Source organism: Capricornis sumatraensis, chromosome X (assembly GCF_032405125.1).
Source record: "Capricornis sumatraensis isolate serow.1 chromosome X, serow.2, whole genome shotgun sequence".
NCBI classification, from domain to species: domain Eukaryota; kingdom Metazoa; phylum Chordata; class Mammalia; order Artiodactyla; family Bovidae; genus Capricornis; species Capricornis sumatraensis.
The window spans coordinates 107,308,365-107,330,468 of NC_091092.1; the positions used below are offsets into that span (position 1 = coordinate 107,308,365).

General features: G+C 37.3%; 1 protein-coding gene across 1 annotated transcript in view; it reads right to left on the minus strand.

Moving 5' to 3' along the window:
- Positions 1-22,104, minus strand: part of CFAP47 (cilia and flagella associated protein 47) — a 504,236-nt gene that overhangs the window by 57,448 nt on the left and 424,684 nt on the right. The window contains exons 60-61 of the mRNA XM_068963234.1: positions 2,601-2,760; positions 565-659 (exon numbers count right to left, since the gene is read on the minus strand). Of these exons, the coding sequence (XP_068819335.1) occupies positions 565-659; positions 2,601-2,760 (255 nt within the window). The remainder of the gene's footprint in view (positions 1-564; positions 660-2,600; positions 2,761-22,104) is intronic.

Sequence of the window (22,104 nt, forward strand, 5' to 3'; positions counted from 1 at the left end):
TGGAGGAAAAAAGGTGTCATTGAGAAAAAGGCATTTTAAGAGTAGAGATTTGATGTTGCATATGTGGTGGCAAAGCAAACCTCCCTGACACCTCAGTAGTATATTCTGACTAGTTTTTGGAGAACAAAATCAAAGATTTGTATTAGGAAAACTAACAGAGGAATCATTGTCCCCATGAGTTACACAGAAGCCAGAATATGGTGATTAAATGTAATCCCAGAAGCCCAGTACCTAGGAATCTTACAAATCTAGTACAGGGCTCAGAGTGCATCAAAGACTGTTAAATAAAGGGGTCTGAAGTTGATGTTATTTCAATCTTAGCTGATTGGTAGGTTTCACCAACAGTAAGAACAACAGGAAATGGTATAGTTTTGTGAAAAGATCATTGAACTTACTGTTAAGAGACTAGATTCAGTCCTTGCGTTCCCACCAACAGAGCTGGGTGACTTTAAACCTACTTTCTCTGAACCTGGATTTTCTTGCTTGTACAAAGAAGAGATGTGATTAGAGGGTCTCTAAGACCCCTGAAAATCCTAGTGTTCTCTGTCTGTAAGATATACTTACTTCGTGGGCTTTCAGGAGGTGATGTCTGTGGGAGTCCAATAATAGGGTATATCCAGCGTATTTCTAAGATTTCTTCACTGTCTAGTCCCAAATCCCTGATTAGAAATTAAATTATTAAGAGTGAATAAAAGCATAAACACTTTCAGTATCAGTATAAAATAACACATTTTTAGTGACCTAATGATACTTTAAACAAAGCTTATAAATTTAAACTTCGGTGGAGAGAAACTAAGTATGAAATAAAAAACATTTTCTGCAAATGCTGATTTTTATAAACATTTCAAACCAAACCTTGGGAAATCATCACAAAGAAAACTAGTACAATCATTGCCAGATCCAAGTTACAACTGAAGAACTCTTTTCCCTACATTCAAAGGTTGGTATAGCAGCTGGCCCTCCATATCTGTGGGTTCTGAATCCACAGATTCAACCAACCATGAACTGAAAGTATTAAAAAAAAAAAAAGAAAAGAAAGAAATTCTGGAAAGTTAAAAAAAAAACAACTTCTATTTACATAGCATTTACATTGTATTAGGCATTATAATAACACAGAGGTGATTTAAGGGCTTCCCAAGTGGTGTTAGTGGTAAAGAATCCACCTGCCCATTTAGGAGATGCAGGAGACACAGCTCCATCCCTGGGTCTGGAAAATCCCCTGGAGGAGGAAATGGCAACCCACTCCAAGATCCTTGCCTGGGAAATCCCATGGACAGAGTAGCCTGGCAAGCTACAGCCCATAGGGTCACAGAAGAGACACGACTGAGCACAATACAGCAGCAGAGGTGATTTAAAGTATATGGGAGGATGTGTATAGGTTATATGCAAATTCTATGCCGTTTTATGTAATGGACTTGAGCAGCAATGGATTTTGGTATCCATGGGGCTCTTGGAATCCATCCCCCAAGGATACTGAAGGACGACTGTATTGGTATTAATATTTACTGATGTGACTAAACCGTGATTAAAAAGAGGTAATACAGTTTCCATGGGTTACACTCTAAATTGGATAGGAAAAGCACAAAACAAAAAGTGCCGTTAAATATGGGACTTCAGAAAGTAATGGGGACGGTACTTTTGGAGGCTACCAGTTAAAACAAAAGGGGCATTTGTAAAATTATTCAAAGTCCATCAGACACCACCAGGAGGACAGCGATACTAGAAAATGATTTTGATTGTTGTTGAAAATAGATTTTTCTTATTAAAGATGGGACATAAGACACAACAGGCAGGACCAGCTTCACCAGCATATGACTTGTTCAACAGCACAAGAACTCCACACTTGGAATTGCTCATGTTTATTTAATGTCTTAAAAGTCTTAATACTTTTTGAACAACGGCCTCCTCATTTTCATTTTACCCAGATCATGTCTGCAGTCTTGACTGCAGGAGTGGTGAAATCCTGGCAGAATGGACATTAATGAGCCTACAGAAAAGAGGGTTTTGAATGTGAAGAAGAAATATGTACACATAAGACAAAGTAAGAATTTCCTTTGAATTAAGGCTTCTAGACCATTGTTTAATTAAATTATAAAAGAAGAGAAAACATTTAAATTTTGCATCAGTACTGGAGTCTGCTTACATTTCAGCTAAGCAGAGAGGGGACAAGTAACATGCTCTCTGGCAATGACACAGCACACCTAGTCGTGGCAATATTTCATCAGGATGTCATATAGCTGGCACGGTGCCATCACTTGGTGTACATCAGCATAAATGCTATACTTTGCCCAGACAGGCTGATCCAGGTTGTTCTGTAGATATAGACTCAAAAAGGAGGCTTTGTATTTGACTGTATCTGACTGTGATTCATTGATACAATACTTAAGATTGACTTGTTCCTCACTCAGAACTTCAAATCAGCAAGATATATACAATCCCCCTATAACAAATATATTTTCCTCCTCTAACCATATACAATTCAATACTTCAGAGAGCATAACCTCATGAACTTTACATTGCATAACATATAAAAGAAACTGGATCAATCAATGCCAGTCAAAATGAAATCATATTCCTTCAATGTCCTATTTAAATGTTACCTTTTCACCTCTGGGTGCAATTCCATAAAATTGTCAACAAACCATTTTTTTCCACTGGCCTTCCTCATTTGAATAAGGACCATTGTGTTTTGTAATCTCATAACCTGGGGCATAAATAACACCTGGATATCCAGAGTTCCTTTAGGAGGCAATGCAATTCCTGTTTAAAAAAAAAAAAAAAGTTCTAATGTGGTAAACATTTTAGAATATAACTTTAACAACGGAAGTAACCTCTCCTTACTGATTATCTAAATTTTTCAAAATCACTCCTGAACAAAAAAATATGATAAATTATAAGTGTACTTTACTGGCTTCACTAAGTTTCCTCAAATGTCATCAATTTTTTAAAAAAAACACATTTTATCCTGAGGCAAGAAGGTTCTCCTGAAGAGGACAGAAGAACTGAAGAACTGTTGATAGTTTTAGCTTAAGTTTCCCAGAGCGATAAAAGAACCATAAAACCTATGAGCCTTTGACCTTTCAATTTTTGTGTGTATTTTTTTTTCTAGACCATAATAGTTCCACATTTCTGCCTGGAGCTCCAAAATGGCTACCAGTAAACTGTTTATTTCTCTAACTGATCCATGAAGGAAGCTAAAGCTTATTCATGAAAGAAAGAGGCATCCACCTCAGGTTGTAAAAATCAGAAGACAGAAAAACTGACAACATTTTCTACATTATAATGAATTAAAAAAAATTAGCCTTTGCTTTGCTTAAGTGCTACATGCAAAAAAAATTGTTAGACATGGAGTTTGCTAAGCCCCAACTAGAGAGATGCTGATTTGTTCAGTCTGAGCTGAGGTCGCAAAGCTGCATATTTAAGTAGCAGCTCAAGAGATCTATAAACAGATGGTCATGAGACTTAGAAAAAACCCCTTTACCAATGGACTAGTATTGAGAGGTTAGAAGACTAGTGAGCTTCTGGCCATTTATAACACTGAAGGTTTCCAAGTGATTGGTGTCTTCTTTCATTTTGAAGAGTAACACTATTTACAAGAAAATGAGGGATTAATGACTATATATTTTTAAAATTCTTTGTTTTAGATTGAAGATATTCAAGGCCATTTTGTGAATACTCTACTAAACTATAAAGAATATCAAAAAAGCAAATAGAAAATGGCCCCTCTACAAAATATTTCAACTCAAAATTCTTATAAATTAAAAATTTTTATTGCTTCAGGAAATAAAAATTTTCTAAGGTGTATAATCACACTTAACAATAACCAATAATCAATATGATTATTAATTAGTATTTATTCACTGTTGACTATATGTCAGGCTCTGTGCTAAGTATTTTTCACATGACATCTCATTTCATTCTCCAAAATCACCATCAGTTGAGTTCAATCGCTCAGTCGTGTCTGACTCTTTGAGACCCCATGAATCGTAGCACGCCAGGCCTCCCTGTCCATCACCAACTCCCAGAGTTCACTCAGACTCACGTCCATTGAGTCCGTGATGCCATCCAGCCATCTCATCCTCTGTCGTCCCGTTCTCCTCCTGCCCCCAATCCTTCCCAGAATCAGAGTCTTTTCTAATGAGTCAACTCTTTGCATGAGGTGGCCAAAGTACTGGAGTTTCAGCTTTAGCATCATTCCTTCTAAAGAAATCCCAGGGCTGACCTCCTTCAGAATGGACTGGTTGGATCCCCTTGCAGTCCAAGGGACTCTCAAGAGTCTTCTCCAACACCACAGTTCAAAAGCATCAACTCTTCGGCGCTCAGCCTTCTTCACAGTCTAACTCAGACATTACTTTGCCGACTAAGGTCCGTCTAGTCAAGGCTATGGTTTTTCCTGTGGTCATGCATGGATGTGAGAGTTGGACTCACGGACTCGATGGACATGAGTCTGAGTGAACTCTGGGAGATGGTGATGGACAGGGAGGCCTGGAGTGCTGCGATTCATGGGGTCACAAAGAGTCAGACACGACTGAGGGACTGAACTGAACTGAACTGAATTTCCTGGCTGCAATCACCATCTGCAGTGATTTTGAAGCCCCCCAAAATAAAGTCTGACACAGTGTATTATGTTTCTCATTTAAGATGGAGATATTGAGACAATTTGGTTAAACAACTTGCCCAAAGTTCCAATGAAAGACAGTGGTGTTTACTAATATATATGAGAAATTTCTATCTTCAACTCTGTCTTTATAAGTTCTATATTTTCAATGAATCATTGCATTCAAATAAATAAAAACAGCAAGAGCCAGAATAGGCTAGGATAAAAAGCTGGAATATGATAAAAACAGCAAAGCTGAGTCAAATAAACCATACATGAGTCTCAGGGCAAGTTTCAAAATGATCATTCACTCTTACAAAAGTATATTACCCACCAGAAATAAATAAAAATAAACTCAGACATTCAGATAGTGTAAGGAGTTAAGACAAAGATACAAAGGATACTTGGTTGCTAACATCATGCTTTCTTATAATATTTGAAATGAAAGATAATCCTATAATAAGCCCATTTAATTAAAAATCTAGTAGGCTATTTGTGGCTGCAACTTTCCACCAGTCTACAAGTAGAACACCAGTCTACAAGAAGAACTAATACCAGTCCATAATTATAGTAAAACCAATACCAGTCTACAAGTAGAATCACAGTTCCTTACTGAATTAACCATATATTTCTTTATTATTACATGTTTGAAGAGTAAGAATTACTATCATGTTAATAAACTTCCAAGAAATGACTGAAACTCAGCATTGATAAGAACTTTGGGAATTTATCAGATTCATTCCATGTCTCATAAATAATTTTTATTTCCTTGGTTTTCCCATTGTCTTTTGCAATACTTTGAGCAGAGACAGGAAAGCCGTCCACATTTCTATCTTATAAAGAATCTGACTCATGTTTACTTCTAAGATCTATATGTTTTCATCCTTATAGTTAAATATTCAATCCATTTGTAATTTATCCATGTGGAAGGGATGAAGAATGCATTCAAGGTTGTTGATTTTCTGTATGAGACTAGTTATCCAAATATTGGATACTATTGCTTATACATGGAATCCAGAAAAACGACATGGATGAACTTGCTTGCAAAGCAGAAATAAAAACACAAATGTAGAGAACAAACTTATGAATATCAAGGAGAACATGGTTGGGGTAAATTGGAAATTGGGAGTGACTTATATACAATAATATGTATAAGATAGATAACTAAGGAGAATTGACTGTATAGTACAGGGAATTCTACTCAATGTTCTGTGGTGACCTAAATAGAAAAGAAATCTAAAAAAGAGGGGATATATGTATATGTAAAGTTGATTCACTTTGCTGTACACCCAAAACTAACACAACATTGTAAAGCCACTATATCTCAATAAAAACTAAAACAAAAAGTTCAGTGATTGGAAATGCCACCTTCATGGCCTTTTCATATATATTTTGGTCTTTTTCTGCAGTCCCTAGATTTCTCATCATGTGTAAGTACCATGTTGTTTTAATTATAGATGCTTTATTTTCTGCTAGGACTAACTGTCTCCTCCTTCAGCTCATTATAACAAAACATTTTTTTTTCCAAATTTCAAAGGAATACTTAACTCCAAGAAGGGGATGGCCTGGCAAGCAGTACTTTTAATGGGATCATCCTACATTAACACTTTAGAGATAATAGCCATTTTTGTCCATTCATGATCAATTCAAGATCAATGATAGGGCCTTTATTTTTTCATTTGAGCATTATATTAGGTGCTTATAGGTTCTTGGAATAGGTTTTTCAGCCAGTCTTAGTTTTCAGTATTGCTAGAAGCTCATTTAAATATCTACACATGTGTTTAGCAGGAAGCTGGGAGAAACCACATCAATTGTTTCTATCATCTGACTAGGAAATCTAGTTAGTATGATGATTACTACATTCATTAGATTACGCAAGCTAATCAAATGTATTCTGCACTCAAAACATTTTCTAAGCTGATCTTTTGGTGTTTTACTTTATTTCCATACAGTAACTACACAAACTAACTACAGATGTATTTTCCTTTTTCTATTACAGTTACCATTCTAGAGGTTCAAAACCCTAATAATCATTTTGGAGAAAATATGCATATTTTATTACACATAAGTGATTTTATGCACTTTATGAGAGAGGTATATATTATTTACAGAATTTTTGAAACCCTGATAATATATTATGCTTAGCATCTGAGAAATATTGAAAAGAGTGGCATTCATTGTATTATCACTATTACTGTTTTGCTTTTGAAATCTGTTATGGCCTAGTTGCAATTAGCATTCAAATTTTATTCAGTGTATTTTAATTCCGCTATTTTGACTGCTCTTTAGATTAAAGGTAATAGAAATATTTATGCACTGATCTCCAATTTGAAATATAGAAGCTGTATAATGCTTTAATGGCTATGAGGTTTCCTGCCTTCTTAGAAGAAAATCTTCTCAAGAGTTTAAAGTGAACATAATCCTCATTTTAGTAATGAAAGTATTTCATCTTGGGAGATTAATTTTTAATCACTTTAGTGGTATTACACTATTACTCTCTACAACATAATTTCTAATATTTAGCATGGAATTAGAAATAGCCCATGTCAGGAAATCAGAGACACTTAAACATGTTGTTGTTTAGTCGCTAAAGTTGTGTCTGACCCCATGGACTGTGTGTAGCCTGCCAGGCTCCTCTGTCCAGGGGATTTCCCAGGCAAGAATACTGAGGGGGTTGACGTTTCCTTCTCCATGGAATCTTCATGACCCAGGGATTGAACCTGGGTCTCCTACACTGGCAGGCAGGTTCTTGACCACTGAGCTACCAAGGAAGTCTATATTTAAACATACTAGCATCCTAAATGATAACTATTACTTTTGTTATAGTGGTTTATTTAATTTATTTATTTATGCTAACTGCTAAGTCACTTCAGTCGTGTCCGACTCTGTGCAACCCCATAGATGGCAGCCCACCAGGCTCCCCTGTCCCTGGGATTCTCCAGACAAGAACACTGGAGTGGGTTGCCATTTCCTTCTCCAATGCATGAAAGTAAAAAGTCAAAGTGAAGTCGCTCAGTCGTGTCCGACCCTCAGCGACCCCATGGACTGCAGCCTACCAGGCTCCTCCATCCATAGGATTTTCCAGGCAAGAGTACTGGAGTGGGGTGCCATTGCCTTCTCCGGTTATTTAGTTATACTTCTGTCAAATGTCTATTTATTTTTTTAAACTGAAGTACAGTTGATTTACAATTTCATGTTAATTTCAAGTATACAGCAAAGTGATTCAATTATACGCATAAATGTGTATCTATCTATCTATCTATGGGGCTTACCAGGTAGAGCTAGTGGTAAAGAATCTGCCTGCCAATGCAGGTGATGTAAGAGATGCAGGTTCCATCCCCAGGCTGTGAAGATCCCCTGGAAGAGGGCATGGCAACCCATTCCGGTATTCTTGCCTAGAGAATCCTATGGACAGAGGAGCCTGGCGGGCTATAGTCATAGGGTCACAAAGAGTCAGACATGACTGAGGTGACTTAGCACACACATATATATCTACATTCTTTTTTTTTAATTCTATTCCATCAGTTTATTATAAGATATTGTATAGAGCCCCCTGTGCTATACAGAAGGATCTTGTTGTTTATTTTATATATGGCAATGTGTGTTTGTTAATTCTATAGTCCTAATTTATCCCTTCTGGAGAAGGGAATGGCAAACCACTTCAGTATTCTTGCCTTGAGAACCCCATGAACAGTATGAAAAGGCAAAAAGACAGGATGGGCAGGGAGGTCTGGCGTGCTGCAGTCCCTGGGGGTGCAGAGAGTCAGACATGACTGAGTGACTTAACTAAGATGAATTTATCCCTTCCCCATCTTCCACTTTCATCTTCCACATCAAGGAAGATGTCACCTTGCTTATTTAACTTGTTTGCAGAGTACATCATGTGAAATGCCAAGCTGGATGAAGCACAAGCTGGAATCAAGATTGCCCGGAGAAATATCAATAACCTCAGATATGCAGATGACACTATCCGTATGGCAGAAAGTGAACAGGAACCGAAGAGCTTCTTGATGAAAGTGAAAGAGAAGACTGAAAAAGCTGGCTTAAAACTCAACATTCAAAAAACTAAGATCATGGCATCTGGTCCCATCACTTCATGGCAAATAGATGGAGAAACAATGGAAACAGTGACAGACTTTATCTTCTCGGGCTCCAAAATCACTGCAGATGGTGACTGTAGTCATGAAATTAAAAGATTCTTGCCCCTTGGAAGAAAAGCTATAACCAACCTAGAAAGCATATTAAAAAGCAGAGACATTTGCCAACAAAGGTCCATCTAGTCAAGGCTATGGTTTTTCCAGTAGTCATGTATGGATATGAGAGCTGGATCATAAAGAAGGCTGAGTGTTGAAGAAATTTGATGCTTTTGAACTGTGGTGTTGGAGAAGACTCTTGAGAATCCCTTGGACTGCAAGGAGATCAAACCAGTCAATCCTAAAGGAAATCAATCCTGAATATTCATTGGAAGGACTAATGCTGAAGCTGAAGCTCCAATACTTTGGCCACCTGATGCAAAGAGTCAACTCATTAGAAAAGACCCTGATACTGGGTAAGACTGAAGGCAGGAAGAGAAGGGGATGACAGAGGATGAGATGGTGAGATAGTATCACTGACTCAATGGACATGAGTTTGAGCAAACTCTGGGAGATGGTGAAGGACAGGGAAGCCTGGCATGCTGCAGTCCATAAGGTTGCAGAGACAGACACAACTTAGGGACTGAACAAGAACAACATCGTCTTCCACTTTGGAAACCATAAGTCTGTGTTCTATGTCTGTGAGTCCATTTTTGTTTTGTAAATAAGTTCATCTGTACTATGTTTTTTTAGATCCCACATGTAAGTGATATCATATGATATTTATCTTTGTCTAATTTACTTCACTCAGTATGAGAATCTCTATGTCCATTCATGTTGCTACTATTAGTGATGTATTTTAAAGAAGAATGTAAGTTTTCATTTTTAAAATATCAAGTCGTCAAGAACATGGCTTTTCATTAACCACTTTCACACATGAGATCTGTGTACTTTTTACTTGAATATATTTTCAATAAGTAGTTTATTAATAATCTTAAAATTATCACTAAAAAAGAGAAGAGAATGACAAATGTGGTAAGAGTTCTTTCATTGATTCTTCAATTAGTATAGGCTGAATTATGTCCTCCTCCTCAACTCATATCTTGAATGCCCAATTGCCAGTATCTCAAATGTGATTGTATTCAAAGATGAGGCCTTTAAAAAGATGGTTAAGTTAAAATAAGACTGTTAAGGTGGGCTCTAATGAAGTCTGACTGGTGCCCTTTAAAAAAAAGGGAATTTTGACAAACAGATGCATAACATGGATGCTCAACACACACAAGAAAGACCACATAAGGACACAATGATAAGGCAACCATCTACAAGCCAAGTAGAGATACCTCAGAAGGAATAAAATATCCTGGTCCCTTGCTTTTGAACTCCCAGACTCCAGAAATGTGAAGAAATGATTTTATTTTGTTTAATCCTCCCAGAATGGGATTTTGTTGTTACAGCCCTAGCGAACTAATTAACACATGAAACTATATTTCCTTCTATGTTATCTCAGAGGCTAAGGTAGGATGACACTGAACTTGCTTAGAGAATTTCTAATTCTAGGCTCTCAAAACATAGGGCAGATAAGAGAAAACTGACTCTGACTGCTATGATCATGGAAAAGCTAGGGACAAAGCATTCTTCCTTTTCTATGTGTACCTCTTTGACTGAGGTGCATGTATTGAATGGGGACATCTATTGAAGAGCAAGAAGGGCATTTCAGCAATGGAACTTTCTTCCTGAAGTATTAGAGAATACTGCAGCTTTGTTGTTGTTTAGTTGTTGTGCCTGACTCTTTGTGACCCCATGAACTGTAACTCACCAGGCTCCTCTGTCCATGGGATTTCCCAGACAAGCATACCGGAGTGGGTTGCCATTTCTCTCTCCAGGGGATCTTTCCAACCCAGAGAACGAGCCCACATCACCTGCATAGGGGGGTGGGTTCTATACCACTGTGTCATCAGGGAAGCCCATATTTTGCAGCTTTACACCTCCATCTTTTATAGAGCTAGCTAATGTCTGAGTTGGACTGTGAAGAAGGCTGAGCACAGAAGAATTGATGCTTTTGAACTGTGGTGTTGGAGAAGACTCTTGAGAGTCCTTTGGACTGCAAGGAGATCCAACTAGTCCATTCTGAAGGAGATCAGCCCTGGGATTTCTTTGGAAGGAATGATGCTAAAGCTGAAACTCCAGTACTTTGGCCACCTCATGCAAAGAGTTGACTCATTGGAAAAGACTCTGATGCTGGGAGGGATTGGGGGCAGGAGGAAAAGTGGACGACAGAGGATGAGATGGCTGGATGGCATCACTGACTTGATGGACGTGAGTCTGAGTGAACTCTGGGAGTTGGTGATGGACAGGGAGGCCTGGTGTGCTGCCATTCATGGGGTTGCAAAGAGTTGGACACGACTGAGCAACTAAACTGAACTGAATGTCTGAGATTTAATAAAGAACTTGTCCAAAGCAGTCACCATTACAAAGGGCTAGTGTACAAAAGTACACTAAGGAGAAGGTCACATTTACATGTATAGGCCATAATAGATACAAACCTGTGTTTCTTAGAAAAATGTTCAATATGAAACATACAATGTTTTTAAAGTAGATTTTTGGGGTTATTCAACACAAATATGACTGCTAAGGTAAGTTTTACACCATGAAGTAAGCACCTATAAGTTAAAATTTTATGTTTTCTTTTTTAAAAATCTAAGAATATATTAGCAAAAAAGAGTTTTCTGTTATTGAAGGCCTTCAACATGCTGAATAACTATTGAAAGTGATGACAGAAGGGTTTTGAGATTTACATTAGTATTTAGAATATCTTAATGCAGCACTTCATGGGAAATAGATGGGGAAACAGTGTCAGACTTTATTTTTTGGGGCTCCAAAATCACTGCAGATGGTGACTGCAGCCATGAAATTAAAAGACGCTTACTCCTTGAAAGGAAAGTTATGACCAACCTAGATAACATATTGAAAAGCAGAGACATTACTTTGCCAACAAAGGTCCATCTAGTCAAGGCTATGGTTTTTCCAGTGGTCATGTATGGATGTGAGAGTTGGACTGGGAAGAAAGCTTAGCACTGAAGAATTGATGCTTTTGAAGTATGGTGCTGGAGAAGACTCTTGAGAGTCCCTTGGACTGCAAGGAGATCCAACCAGTCCATCCTAAAGGAGACCAGTCCTGGGTGTTCATTGGAAGGACTGATGCTGAGGCTGAAACTCCAATACTTTGGCCACTTCATGTGAAGAGTTGATTCATTGGAAAAGACCCTGATTTTGGGAGGGAATGGGGGCAGGAGGAGAAGGGGATGACAGAGGATGAGATGGCTGGATGGCATCACCGACTCGATGGACATGAGTTTGAGTGAACTCTGGGAGTTGCTGATGGACAGGGAGGCCTGGCGTGCTGTGATTCATGGGGTCGCAAAGAGTCGGACACGACTAAGCGATTGAACTGAACTAAACTGAATGCTCCCTCTAGTCTTAATATTCATTTTTCCTTATAAATAGAAAACATAACTAAGGTTTTTGTAAAAAAAATCAGAAACTGAATAGTTTCTTAGAAAGTAATTTCAATTAAAAAAATATCCCTTATTGATCAATTACCATGCCTTTCTTGTTTTCTTTACTGCTAAGTTTTTTTTTGTGTGTGTGTGTGTAAAATCTCTCTCTTCACCTGCAGGAATACTCTATGATATAATGTAAAGCATTTGAGACTTACAAGTTTAAATTTATGATGTGATATTCAATAGTTCTGTGAAACAGGGAAAGTTATTTAAATTTCTAAGTGAGATTTCCCTCATATGAAAAAGGAAGCTAATATATAATATATATACATGTGTATGTGTGTGTGTATATATATAAAACTGAATCACTTTGCTGTCCTATGGGCTGCAGTTCACCAAGCTCCTCTGGCCAAGGTATTCTCTAGGCAAGAATACTGGAGTGGATTGCCATGCCCTCCTCCAGGGGATCTTCCCGACCCAGGAACCGAACCCATGTCTCCTGTGTCTCTTGCATTGGCAGGTGGGATTTTACCACTAGTGCTACCAAGTCAATTATACTTCAATTAAAAAGATAATAAGAAGTGAGGAGCATAAGTACAGAGAAACTTTCAAGCTGTTTTGCCATAAAGAGGGACCAGAGAAATGGGATGGTAGTTGGCAGGGATAAGGGGTAAAGCGAGGCATGTCTTTCAATATTGAGCTATTATTTTATGCATGCTTTTCTTGTTTTTTTTTTTTTAACCTTTTATTTTGTATGGGGGAATAGCTGATAAACAGTATTGTGCAAGTTTCAGGGAAACAGCAAAAGACCTTAGCCATCCATATAGATGTGTCCATTTTCCCTCATGGAGAAGGAAATGGCAACCCACTCCAAATTTCTTGCCTGGAGAATCCCAGGGACAGAGGAGCCTGGTGGGCTGCCATCTATGGGGTTGCACAGAGTCAGACACGACTGAAGCGACTTAGCAGCAGCATTCTCCCTCAAAGGGTTTCCCAGATGGCGCAGTGGTAGAGAATCCACCTGCCAATGCAGGAGCAGCTAGAGACGTGGGTTTGATACCTGGGTTAGGAAGATTCGCTGGAGAAGGAAATGGCAACCCACTCCAGGACTCTTGCCTGGAGAATTCCTTGGACAGAGGAGCCTGGCAGGCTATAGTCCATGGAGTCACAAAGAGTCAGACATGACTGAGCATGCATGCACGCATATTCTCCCGCAAACTCCCTCCCATTCAGGCTACCATATAGTATCGAGCAGAGTCCAGTGGCATGTGAACTATGCTGATAGGCACAATCCCACAAGCACTGTTACAGAGAAGAAAAAGGAAAGAGCTGGAGAGCTCTGCATAATTGACCAGATGTGGGAGTCAGTGAACAAGTAGAAGCTTGGCCATAAGAACCGAAAGAGCTTTTCTAATGTAATGGTGAGAGAGGCAAGGCACATGGATAGAAATAACATCAGGCTAGTCAATGTAATAGAAAAAACAGACAGTTAGATTCTGATTTGACTCTCTATTCTTATTGAAATAGAAAGAGTATCAGATGAGAGAAGGAAAGGAAATGTTGAATATCAGTAGTAGTCACCAGGTTTCAATTCACTGGAGGAAATTTTACTAAAGGAAAAGAATATCTCATCAAAAGTTCATCATTCACTCACAATTAACTGATTTCTCTGTCTCTATTTCTATCTATCCATCTCTATATCATCAAATTCTATAAATCCTAAGAAGAACTTAGTTCTCTCTCTGTTAGAATGTTTATCTTTATTTCTGAAGCAAGAAAATTATATAAAATGACAGAAAGGAATGGTACTGTGTACCTCGGGCTCCATTTTACAAGACCAGACCTTACAAAGTATTTTAATAAGTTCAATTTTCATTCTCTTCATAGAAATATTTTAGTGGTAGAAGAAGGTCTAAATGTCAGGTTATAGAGATTCTTTTTTTTCTGAAGGGCAGGCACCCAGGTATCTTTGCATAACACAATCTATAGCTTTGTGTTTTACAATCAAATCAGGAGCTTCATTAACCAGCTTAGAGATCCACCTGCTTTATGCTAAAAATCACAATGACGATTCTCTGTGATTGGAACCTGAGTTCATCTGTGTGGAAAATTGGTCATTTGACATAATAGGAAAAAATGTAAAATTATTCTCAGCTGCTAACATAATTTAATAAAAACTCATGACAATTATCCAGAGACCTGGCCATGCTTTATGTCAGGCAGTAGCACACATTAAATGCCGTTAAACACTGAGTTCTTAAAGACATTTTCCAATCCATAAATAGCAACATTAATTTCAAATACACATTATTTTTGCAAATAACATTTTTAGTATTGACTGCCAAACTGAGAGAGTTAACTTAGGCAGGTTGATAAGGAGTCCAAGCCTAAGGACCCTTTAAGGAGGAGGTAAACATTCTTTCTTTTAAACATTTTTTTTGCCTTAAGCCAAGTAGGCCTCGTTGGCAGCAGTATCTCTTGTTTGAGGACATGCATTTTTTTTCTTTTTTAGCTTTGGATATATATTATGGGAGAAGGTCTGGGTAAAAACTTTCACAGCCTTGAGCTCTGGGTTAACTTGTTCTCTTTGGCTAATCTCGTGCTGATGTCATCCCAGGATGTATGTTATGGAAAACGATCTGAGCAAAATTCTCAGAGCCTTGAGGTATTTTTGTATCTATTCTCAGCAGCTAGTTGAGAAGTATATAGGGCCCCACTTAAACTAGTGAGGTTGGTACTGTCCTGCCCCCTTCTGATGTCTATGTCAGAGCTTTTTCTGTCACTTTCACTTTAAATAAAATCTACAGAAAGCTCTTGAGTAACTGAGACTGTCTTTGGTCCCAGAGTTTAATCTCCTTTGGAGACCACGAATCTGGTGGCACTGTTCACTGTTAGCTGTCATCTTGGGGGCTTGTCTGGGATCCCAAGACAAAGCGTAAGTTTTCATCTATCAAAACTACATGATATATGTTAACTAAAATCAACACGAGGCCTAGCAATTGTCTCTTGTAAGGAAACAAACATACATGTATTTGTTTCTAAATGCATATTTAGCTCTGATTATTAGCAATCACATAAACATAAATGATCCATATTTTATCTTTTAAAAAGTAGATATTATAGATATCAAGCACAGTAAATATCATTATCTTTCTGATTATTCTCTCATATTATGATATAATCCTTATTCATTACAAAAATATTTGAGATAATTATAAACATGAGGTTGCAAGAAATGAAAGTATCCTTTACTCAGTTATTACCATGGTAACATTTTGTAAAACTGGAACGCAACCCAAAATCTAAAATATTAACATTGAAACAGTGAAGATACAGAAGTTTCATTACCACAAGGATCCTTCTGGTTGGCCTTTTATATACACTCCCCACCTCATCTCCTACTCTAACCCTGAATCATTATAGCACTGTTCTCCATTTTAAAAATTTTGTGACATTGAAAATATTTTATAAATGAAATCATATAGTATATAAATTTAGGGGTTGGCTTTTTCACCCAGAATAATTTCCTGGTTATTCAATCAAGTTGTTGCATTTACCAATGCTTTGTTTCATTCTGGTGCTGAATACTACTTGGTGGTCCCAGGTGGCACAAGTGGTAAAGAACCCACTCACCCATGCAGGAGACATAAGAGACACGGGTTTGATCTCTGAGTTTGGCAGATCCCCTGGAGGAAGGCATGGCAACCCACTCCAGTATTCTTGTCTGGAGAAACCCATGGACAGAGAAGCCTGGCGGGCCACAGTCCATAGGGTAACAAAGAGTCAGACACGATTGAGCAACTGAGCACATAGATAAAGCACCACTTGTTTAACTGTTTACCCGTAGAAGGGCATTTAAGTTATTTTCAGATTTGGGGTATTACAAAGAGATCTGCTATAAACATTCATACCCATATTTTTGTGTGACATAAATTTAGACTTTTCTGGAATAAATACTCATGAGTGTCACTGTTGGATGGTAGGGTAGTTGCATGTTTACTTTGATAAGAAACACCCAAACAATTTTCCAGAGTGGCTTACCCTTTCACATTCCCCTCAGCAATGTATGAGTGATCCAGTTTCTTGATATCTTTCCTAGCCTTTGATGGTGCCCTTATTTTTTATTTTAGCCATTCTGATAAGTCTATAGTGAAATCTCTTTGTGTTTTGATTTGGCATTTCTCTAAAGACTAATGATGTTGAATACCTTTTAATGTGCTTACAACCATTAATATATTTTCTCTGGTGTAATGCCTATTCATATTCTTTATTCATTTTATAAAAGTTATGTTTTTATTAGTGAATTTTCAGTATGTTTTATATATTCTAGATATTAACCTTTTGTCACATATGAAGTTTGTAAACATTTTCTCCCAGTTTATAGCTTTCCACTTTATGATCGTCTCATGGTCTTTTATGAACAAAATATATTAGTTTGGTGTTCAACTTATTAATTTTTCCTCTTATGGAATTTGTTATCGATTAAAACTGAGAGCTATTTACTTAGCACCGTGTAAATTTTTGCATGAAGTGTAAGCATCTTGATAGAAGTTGCATGAAACCTATACATCACATAGGACAGAACTGACATCTTTACCATATTGAGTCTTCCAATTCCTGAACAGAGCATATCTCTCCATTTATTTAAATGTCATTTGATTTTGTAACTTCAAGCATACAAATCCTATATGCACTGTGTTAGATTTACTTCTAAGTAGTTTACTTATTTGGAGAGATTGTAAATAATATTAGATTTAAATTTCAGTTTCTATATTTTCAGTGATTGATTGATTTTTTGTGTTTTTCTTATTTATCATGACCTTGCTGAATTTATTTAATACTTCTAACAAGCTTTTTTTTTTAAAAAAAAGAAGATTCCTTGGGATTTTCTGGTAATCACATGATATGAAAATAAGGACAGTTCAATTTCTTTCTTTCATTCTATTTGTCTTTTATTTTCTTTGCTTGTCTTATTGCACTGGCTGGGACTTCCAACAGCACAATAAATAAGTGCTGAGAGTAACATCTTTGTGTTGCTGCTTGTTCTAGAGAGAAACTATTCAGTGTTTCACAACTGAAGGTGACATTAGCTGCAGTTTTACCATGTAAGCTCTTCATCAGGTAGAGGAAGTTCCCTTTTAATCCTAGGTTGTAAAGAGTTTTATAAGAAATTGATAATATTTTTATTCTAAAGCTTTTTCTGTATTGATAGACTGGAGATTTCTTTTTTCCTTTAGTCTTTTTAGCAGGGAAATTTCAAATGCTGAACCAGTCTTTCAGTTTAGTTCAGTTCAGTTCAGTCACTAAGTTGTGTCTGACTCTTTGTGACCCCATGAACCGCAGCACGCCAAGCCTCCCTGTCCATCACCAACTCCTGCAGTTTACCCAAACTCATGTCCATTGAGTCAGTGATGGCATCCAGCCATCTCATCCTCTGTTGTCCCCTTCTCCTCATGCCCTCAATCTTTCCCAGCATCAGGGCCTTTTCAAATGAGTCAGCTCTTTGCATCAGGTGGCCAAAGTATTGGAGTTTCAGCTTCAACATCAGTCCTACCAATGAACACCCAGGACTGATCTCCTTTAGGATGGACTGGTTGGATCTCTTTGCAGTCCAAGGGACTCTTAAGAGTCTTCTCCAACACCACAGGGCAAAAGCATCAATTCTTCTGCACTCAGCTTTCTTTATAGTCAAACTCTCACATCCATACATGACTACTGGAAAAACCATAGCCTTGACTAGATGGACCTTTGTTGACAAAGTAATGTCTCTGCTTTTTAATATGCTATCTAGGTTGGTCACAACTTTCCTTCCAAGGAGTAAGCGTCTTTTAATTTCATGACTGCAATCGCCATCTGCAGTGATTTTGGAGCCCAGAAAAACAAAGTCAGCCACTGTTTCCACTGTTTCCCCATCTATTTGTCATGAAGTGATAGGATTGGATGCCATGATCTTAGTTTTCTGAATGTTGAGTTTTAAGCCAACTTTTTCACTCTCTTCTTTCACTTCCACTTTCATCAAGAGGCTCTTTAGTCTTTACGTTTGGAATAAATGACATCTGCCCATGGATATATTTTTGTTATATAATGATGAGTTCAATTTATTAATATTTTGTAGAAGATTTTTGTGTTTAATTTCATGAATACTATTCATCTGTAGCTTTATTTAACTGTGACGTGTTTCTGTTTTTTGTATCAGAGTAATGCCGTCCTCATAGAATAAGTTGGAAAGTGGTTTTTTCTTCTTCTCTATCTTAGAAGAATTTGAGGCAGATGGGTGTTAATTCCTCATTAAATGTTTGGTAGAATTTGCCAGTGACGCCACTGGCCTAAAGATTTCATCTTGGAAGCCTCTGAATTATTAATTCAATTTTTTTAATGGAGTACTACTCATACTATCTATTTCATGTTTGGTGTGTGTCCATGCTAAGTCACTTCAGTCATGTCCGACTCTTTGTGACCTCATGGACTGTAGCCCTCCAGGCTCTTCTCTCCATGGGATTCTTCAGGCAAGAATATTGGAGTGGGTTATCATTTCCTTCACCAGGAGATCTTCCTGACCCAGGACTTAAACCTGCATCTCTTATGTCTCCTGCATTGGCAAGCGGGTTCTTTACTACTAGTACCAGCTTGGAAACTGCATTTCATCTTTGATAGGTTTGGTAGTTTGGAATTTACTAGAAATGGATCAATTTCTCCTAAGTTGATGAATTTATGTGTTTATAGTTGTTTACAATGCTGTGTTATTTTTCTAATATCTTAAGTTATCAGTAGTGATGTTGCTATGGGTTACTTGAACATATTTTAGATTCTAATTAATTTATAGTGTTTTTGAGTCTATCACTTCATATAATTTTCTTGGGTATTAAAAATGACAATTCAATACACATATGCAACTTCTTAGTTTCTACAGGTATCAATGTTTAATTTGAATGAAATGTATATAACATATTTAAAATGTACTCAGGATTTGTTTTATTCAGGTATGGTGAAACATACAGGCTTCCAACATGGTGTAGTGGTAAAGAATCCACCTGCAAATACAGGAGATGCAGGTTTGATCCCTGTGTTGGGAAAATCCCCTGGAGGAGGAAATGGCAAACCACTCCAGTATTCTTGCCTGGGAAATCCCCTGGACAGAGGAGCCTGGTGGGTTACAGTCCATGGGGTTGCAAAGAGTCGGACATGACAGTGACTGAACAGCAGCGGCAGCGTGATGAGACATGCAGACACAGAAATGACTGTTATGAAGGAAGAAGTTTTTTTTTTTTCAAAACATGTGAACTTTATTTATAAAACTCACAAACTCTATACTTCTTTTTTTTTTTTACAAATTTATTTGCATTTTATTTTATTTATTTTTTTGTTATATTTCCTAGTTTACTTTATTTTATTTATTTATTTTTTTAATTTTTATTTTTACTTTCTTTTACTTTACAATACTGTATTGGTTTTGCCATACATTGACATGAATCCACCAATAAAGTCGCCTATCCCTAGGAACAGAAAGCATGGCATGCCGTGCAGGGCGACATGGGGAATCATCAGAATAAGTCATGGGTGAGGGAATGACCAAGAGTCTTTATTGTGCTTATCATAGGGAGTAAAGAGCAAGGAGGGTAAACAGGCTAAGCAGGTTTAGTATAGAGAAAATTTTCCTTACGATAGATCACAAATTCTAGAAGATGATGTGGCCAAGTTTTAGGATTTGGAAAGGAGTCACAGTTGTGTTTAAAAAAAAAAGGTAGGGGATGTACACTGCCATTGGAGATATAAATGTTGAGAATGAGGGATGACCTGGAAGAACAGGTGTTCACAGAGTAACAGATATTAAGAAGGATAAATATATATTTATATACTTTCTGATGAAGGAAAGATAGTTGGTGGTGGTAAGATCTCATACTCACACTATGGGGATGAGACTTTAGAGGTAGAAAAGAATGGATAACTTAGCAAATACATGTAAGGATTTCATAATGGCTTGAAAATAATCCACTAATTATTTGACATTCTCTAAATACCTAGACTGAAGTATATAAACATATACTTTGCTATATACATGCTTAGCATTCTCAAAATTCAGCTCTCACAAGGAAACTAATGCCCAATGCTGAGTTTGTTAACGTACTCAGGAATTAAGCACTTGTTTGCAAGACAAATGTCTTAGCATCTGTATTTTCCTCCTATCAGTTTCTTCCTGATAAGAAGTTGTGATAAAGATCCCAGAAACATTTATATTTGATAATAAGATAAATGCCAAAGATGGCATCCTTTGTTGTTATTGAGGGGTTAGGGATTTTAGAACATGCCACTTGCTACAGGAAAGGCAATCCATCAGAGCTATAAGAATTCAGGAAGAATACAAGTGGCAAAAGGTAATGAATAGCTGTGCCAGGTCAAAATGGGGAAATCCTAGAAGGGATGTTTTCCTAAAATGTATTCATCATATCCCTTTTATGAGATAACTGGAAAAACAGAAAGCTAATCCTTTTGTAAAATTAAATTTTGACTTGCCCACAGAGCTGGTGACAGTAGAGATTTGATTGTGTACTTCTTTCCTACTCATGGAGACCATCACAACTTACATCCATTTGATTTTACTTTTAGACTTAAAGATAAATAGGGGTGTCAGCTAAAAGAAGAAGAAGAAAAAATGATAACAATTTCAGTTCATATGTAATTGGATTTTTGACATATCAAGATAGAGCCCTGATTACATTTGACAGATGCATACTGATTTTCATTTTAAACTCTTCTTATCCAACATACTTAGTTACTTCTGGAATTTTTTGCTTTAAATTAAACAAAGGTTTGAAGTGATAGAAAATTTTAATTAACTTCACTGACAATGTAATGCCTACCCTGCAACTGAAGTCTGATATTATCTTTCATATATTTTATATTTCATATAAAACAAACAAATATAATGTATGATTTCATATTTATGGAGCATAAAGCAGGGATTTTATTTTTATAATGGCTTCCCCAGTGGCTCTAGTGATAAAGAATCCACCTGCCAATGCAGGAGACTCAAGAGATGCGAGTTCAATCCCTGGGTTGGGAAGATCCCCTGGAGAAGGGCATGGCAACCCACTCCAGTAGTCTTGCCTGGAGAATCCCATGAACAGAGGAGCCTGGTGGGCTATAGCCCATGGGGTTGCAAAGAGTTGGGCATGGCTGAGCACACATATGACTTAAGACATGTTCTCACATATCAGAGTCTAAGAATTAAAAACAAAAATGCAAAGTCTACAAAACTGCAGAGTTTCTCAAAAGTGACTCAAGTGTGCTGAAGTTGTCACCACTGTGACATCTCTTCACACTTTCTTTATAGTTTCCATCTCTTGAGGCTCTTGCATAGAAGCTAACATATCTATGTTTTTCCATACCCATGGATTCTGTGCCAGTGACCTTCAATATTCTTAGCTTGATTTCTTCTCTATCTCATGCATGTGAATAAATGTCCAATTTTAAGCATGTTTTATTATGTTTCCCCTAAGACAAGCGCTTGATACTTGATTCCAACATAATAAAAACATAAGATTACTAAAACGTGAAAGAGTATATTTCGTTTACAAAACAAAATTTCACTAACTTATATACCATTGTCTTTCAAAAGTAGTAGTAAAGTATATAATTGACCTTTCATTTTACTTTGGAGCACTTTCATTCTAAATTTTTCTTTTTATGCCTTTTCTTGTTTAGTTGCTAAGTCGTGTCCTACTCTTTCAACCCCTTGGACTTGTAGACTGCCAGGCTCCATGTCTATGGGATTCTCCAGGCAAGAATATTGGAGTGGGTTGCCATTCCCTTCTCCAGGGGATCTTTTTGACTCAGGGATCGAACCCAGGTTTCCTGCATTGCAGGCCGATTCTTTACCAACTGAGCTATGAGGGAAGCCCTTATGCCTTTTCTAGCATGTAAGAAAAAGGGTTCC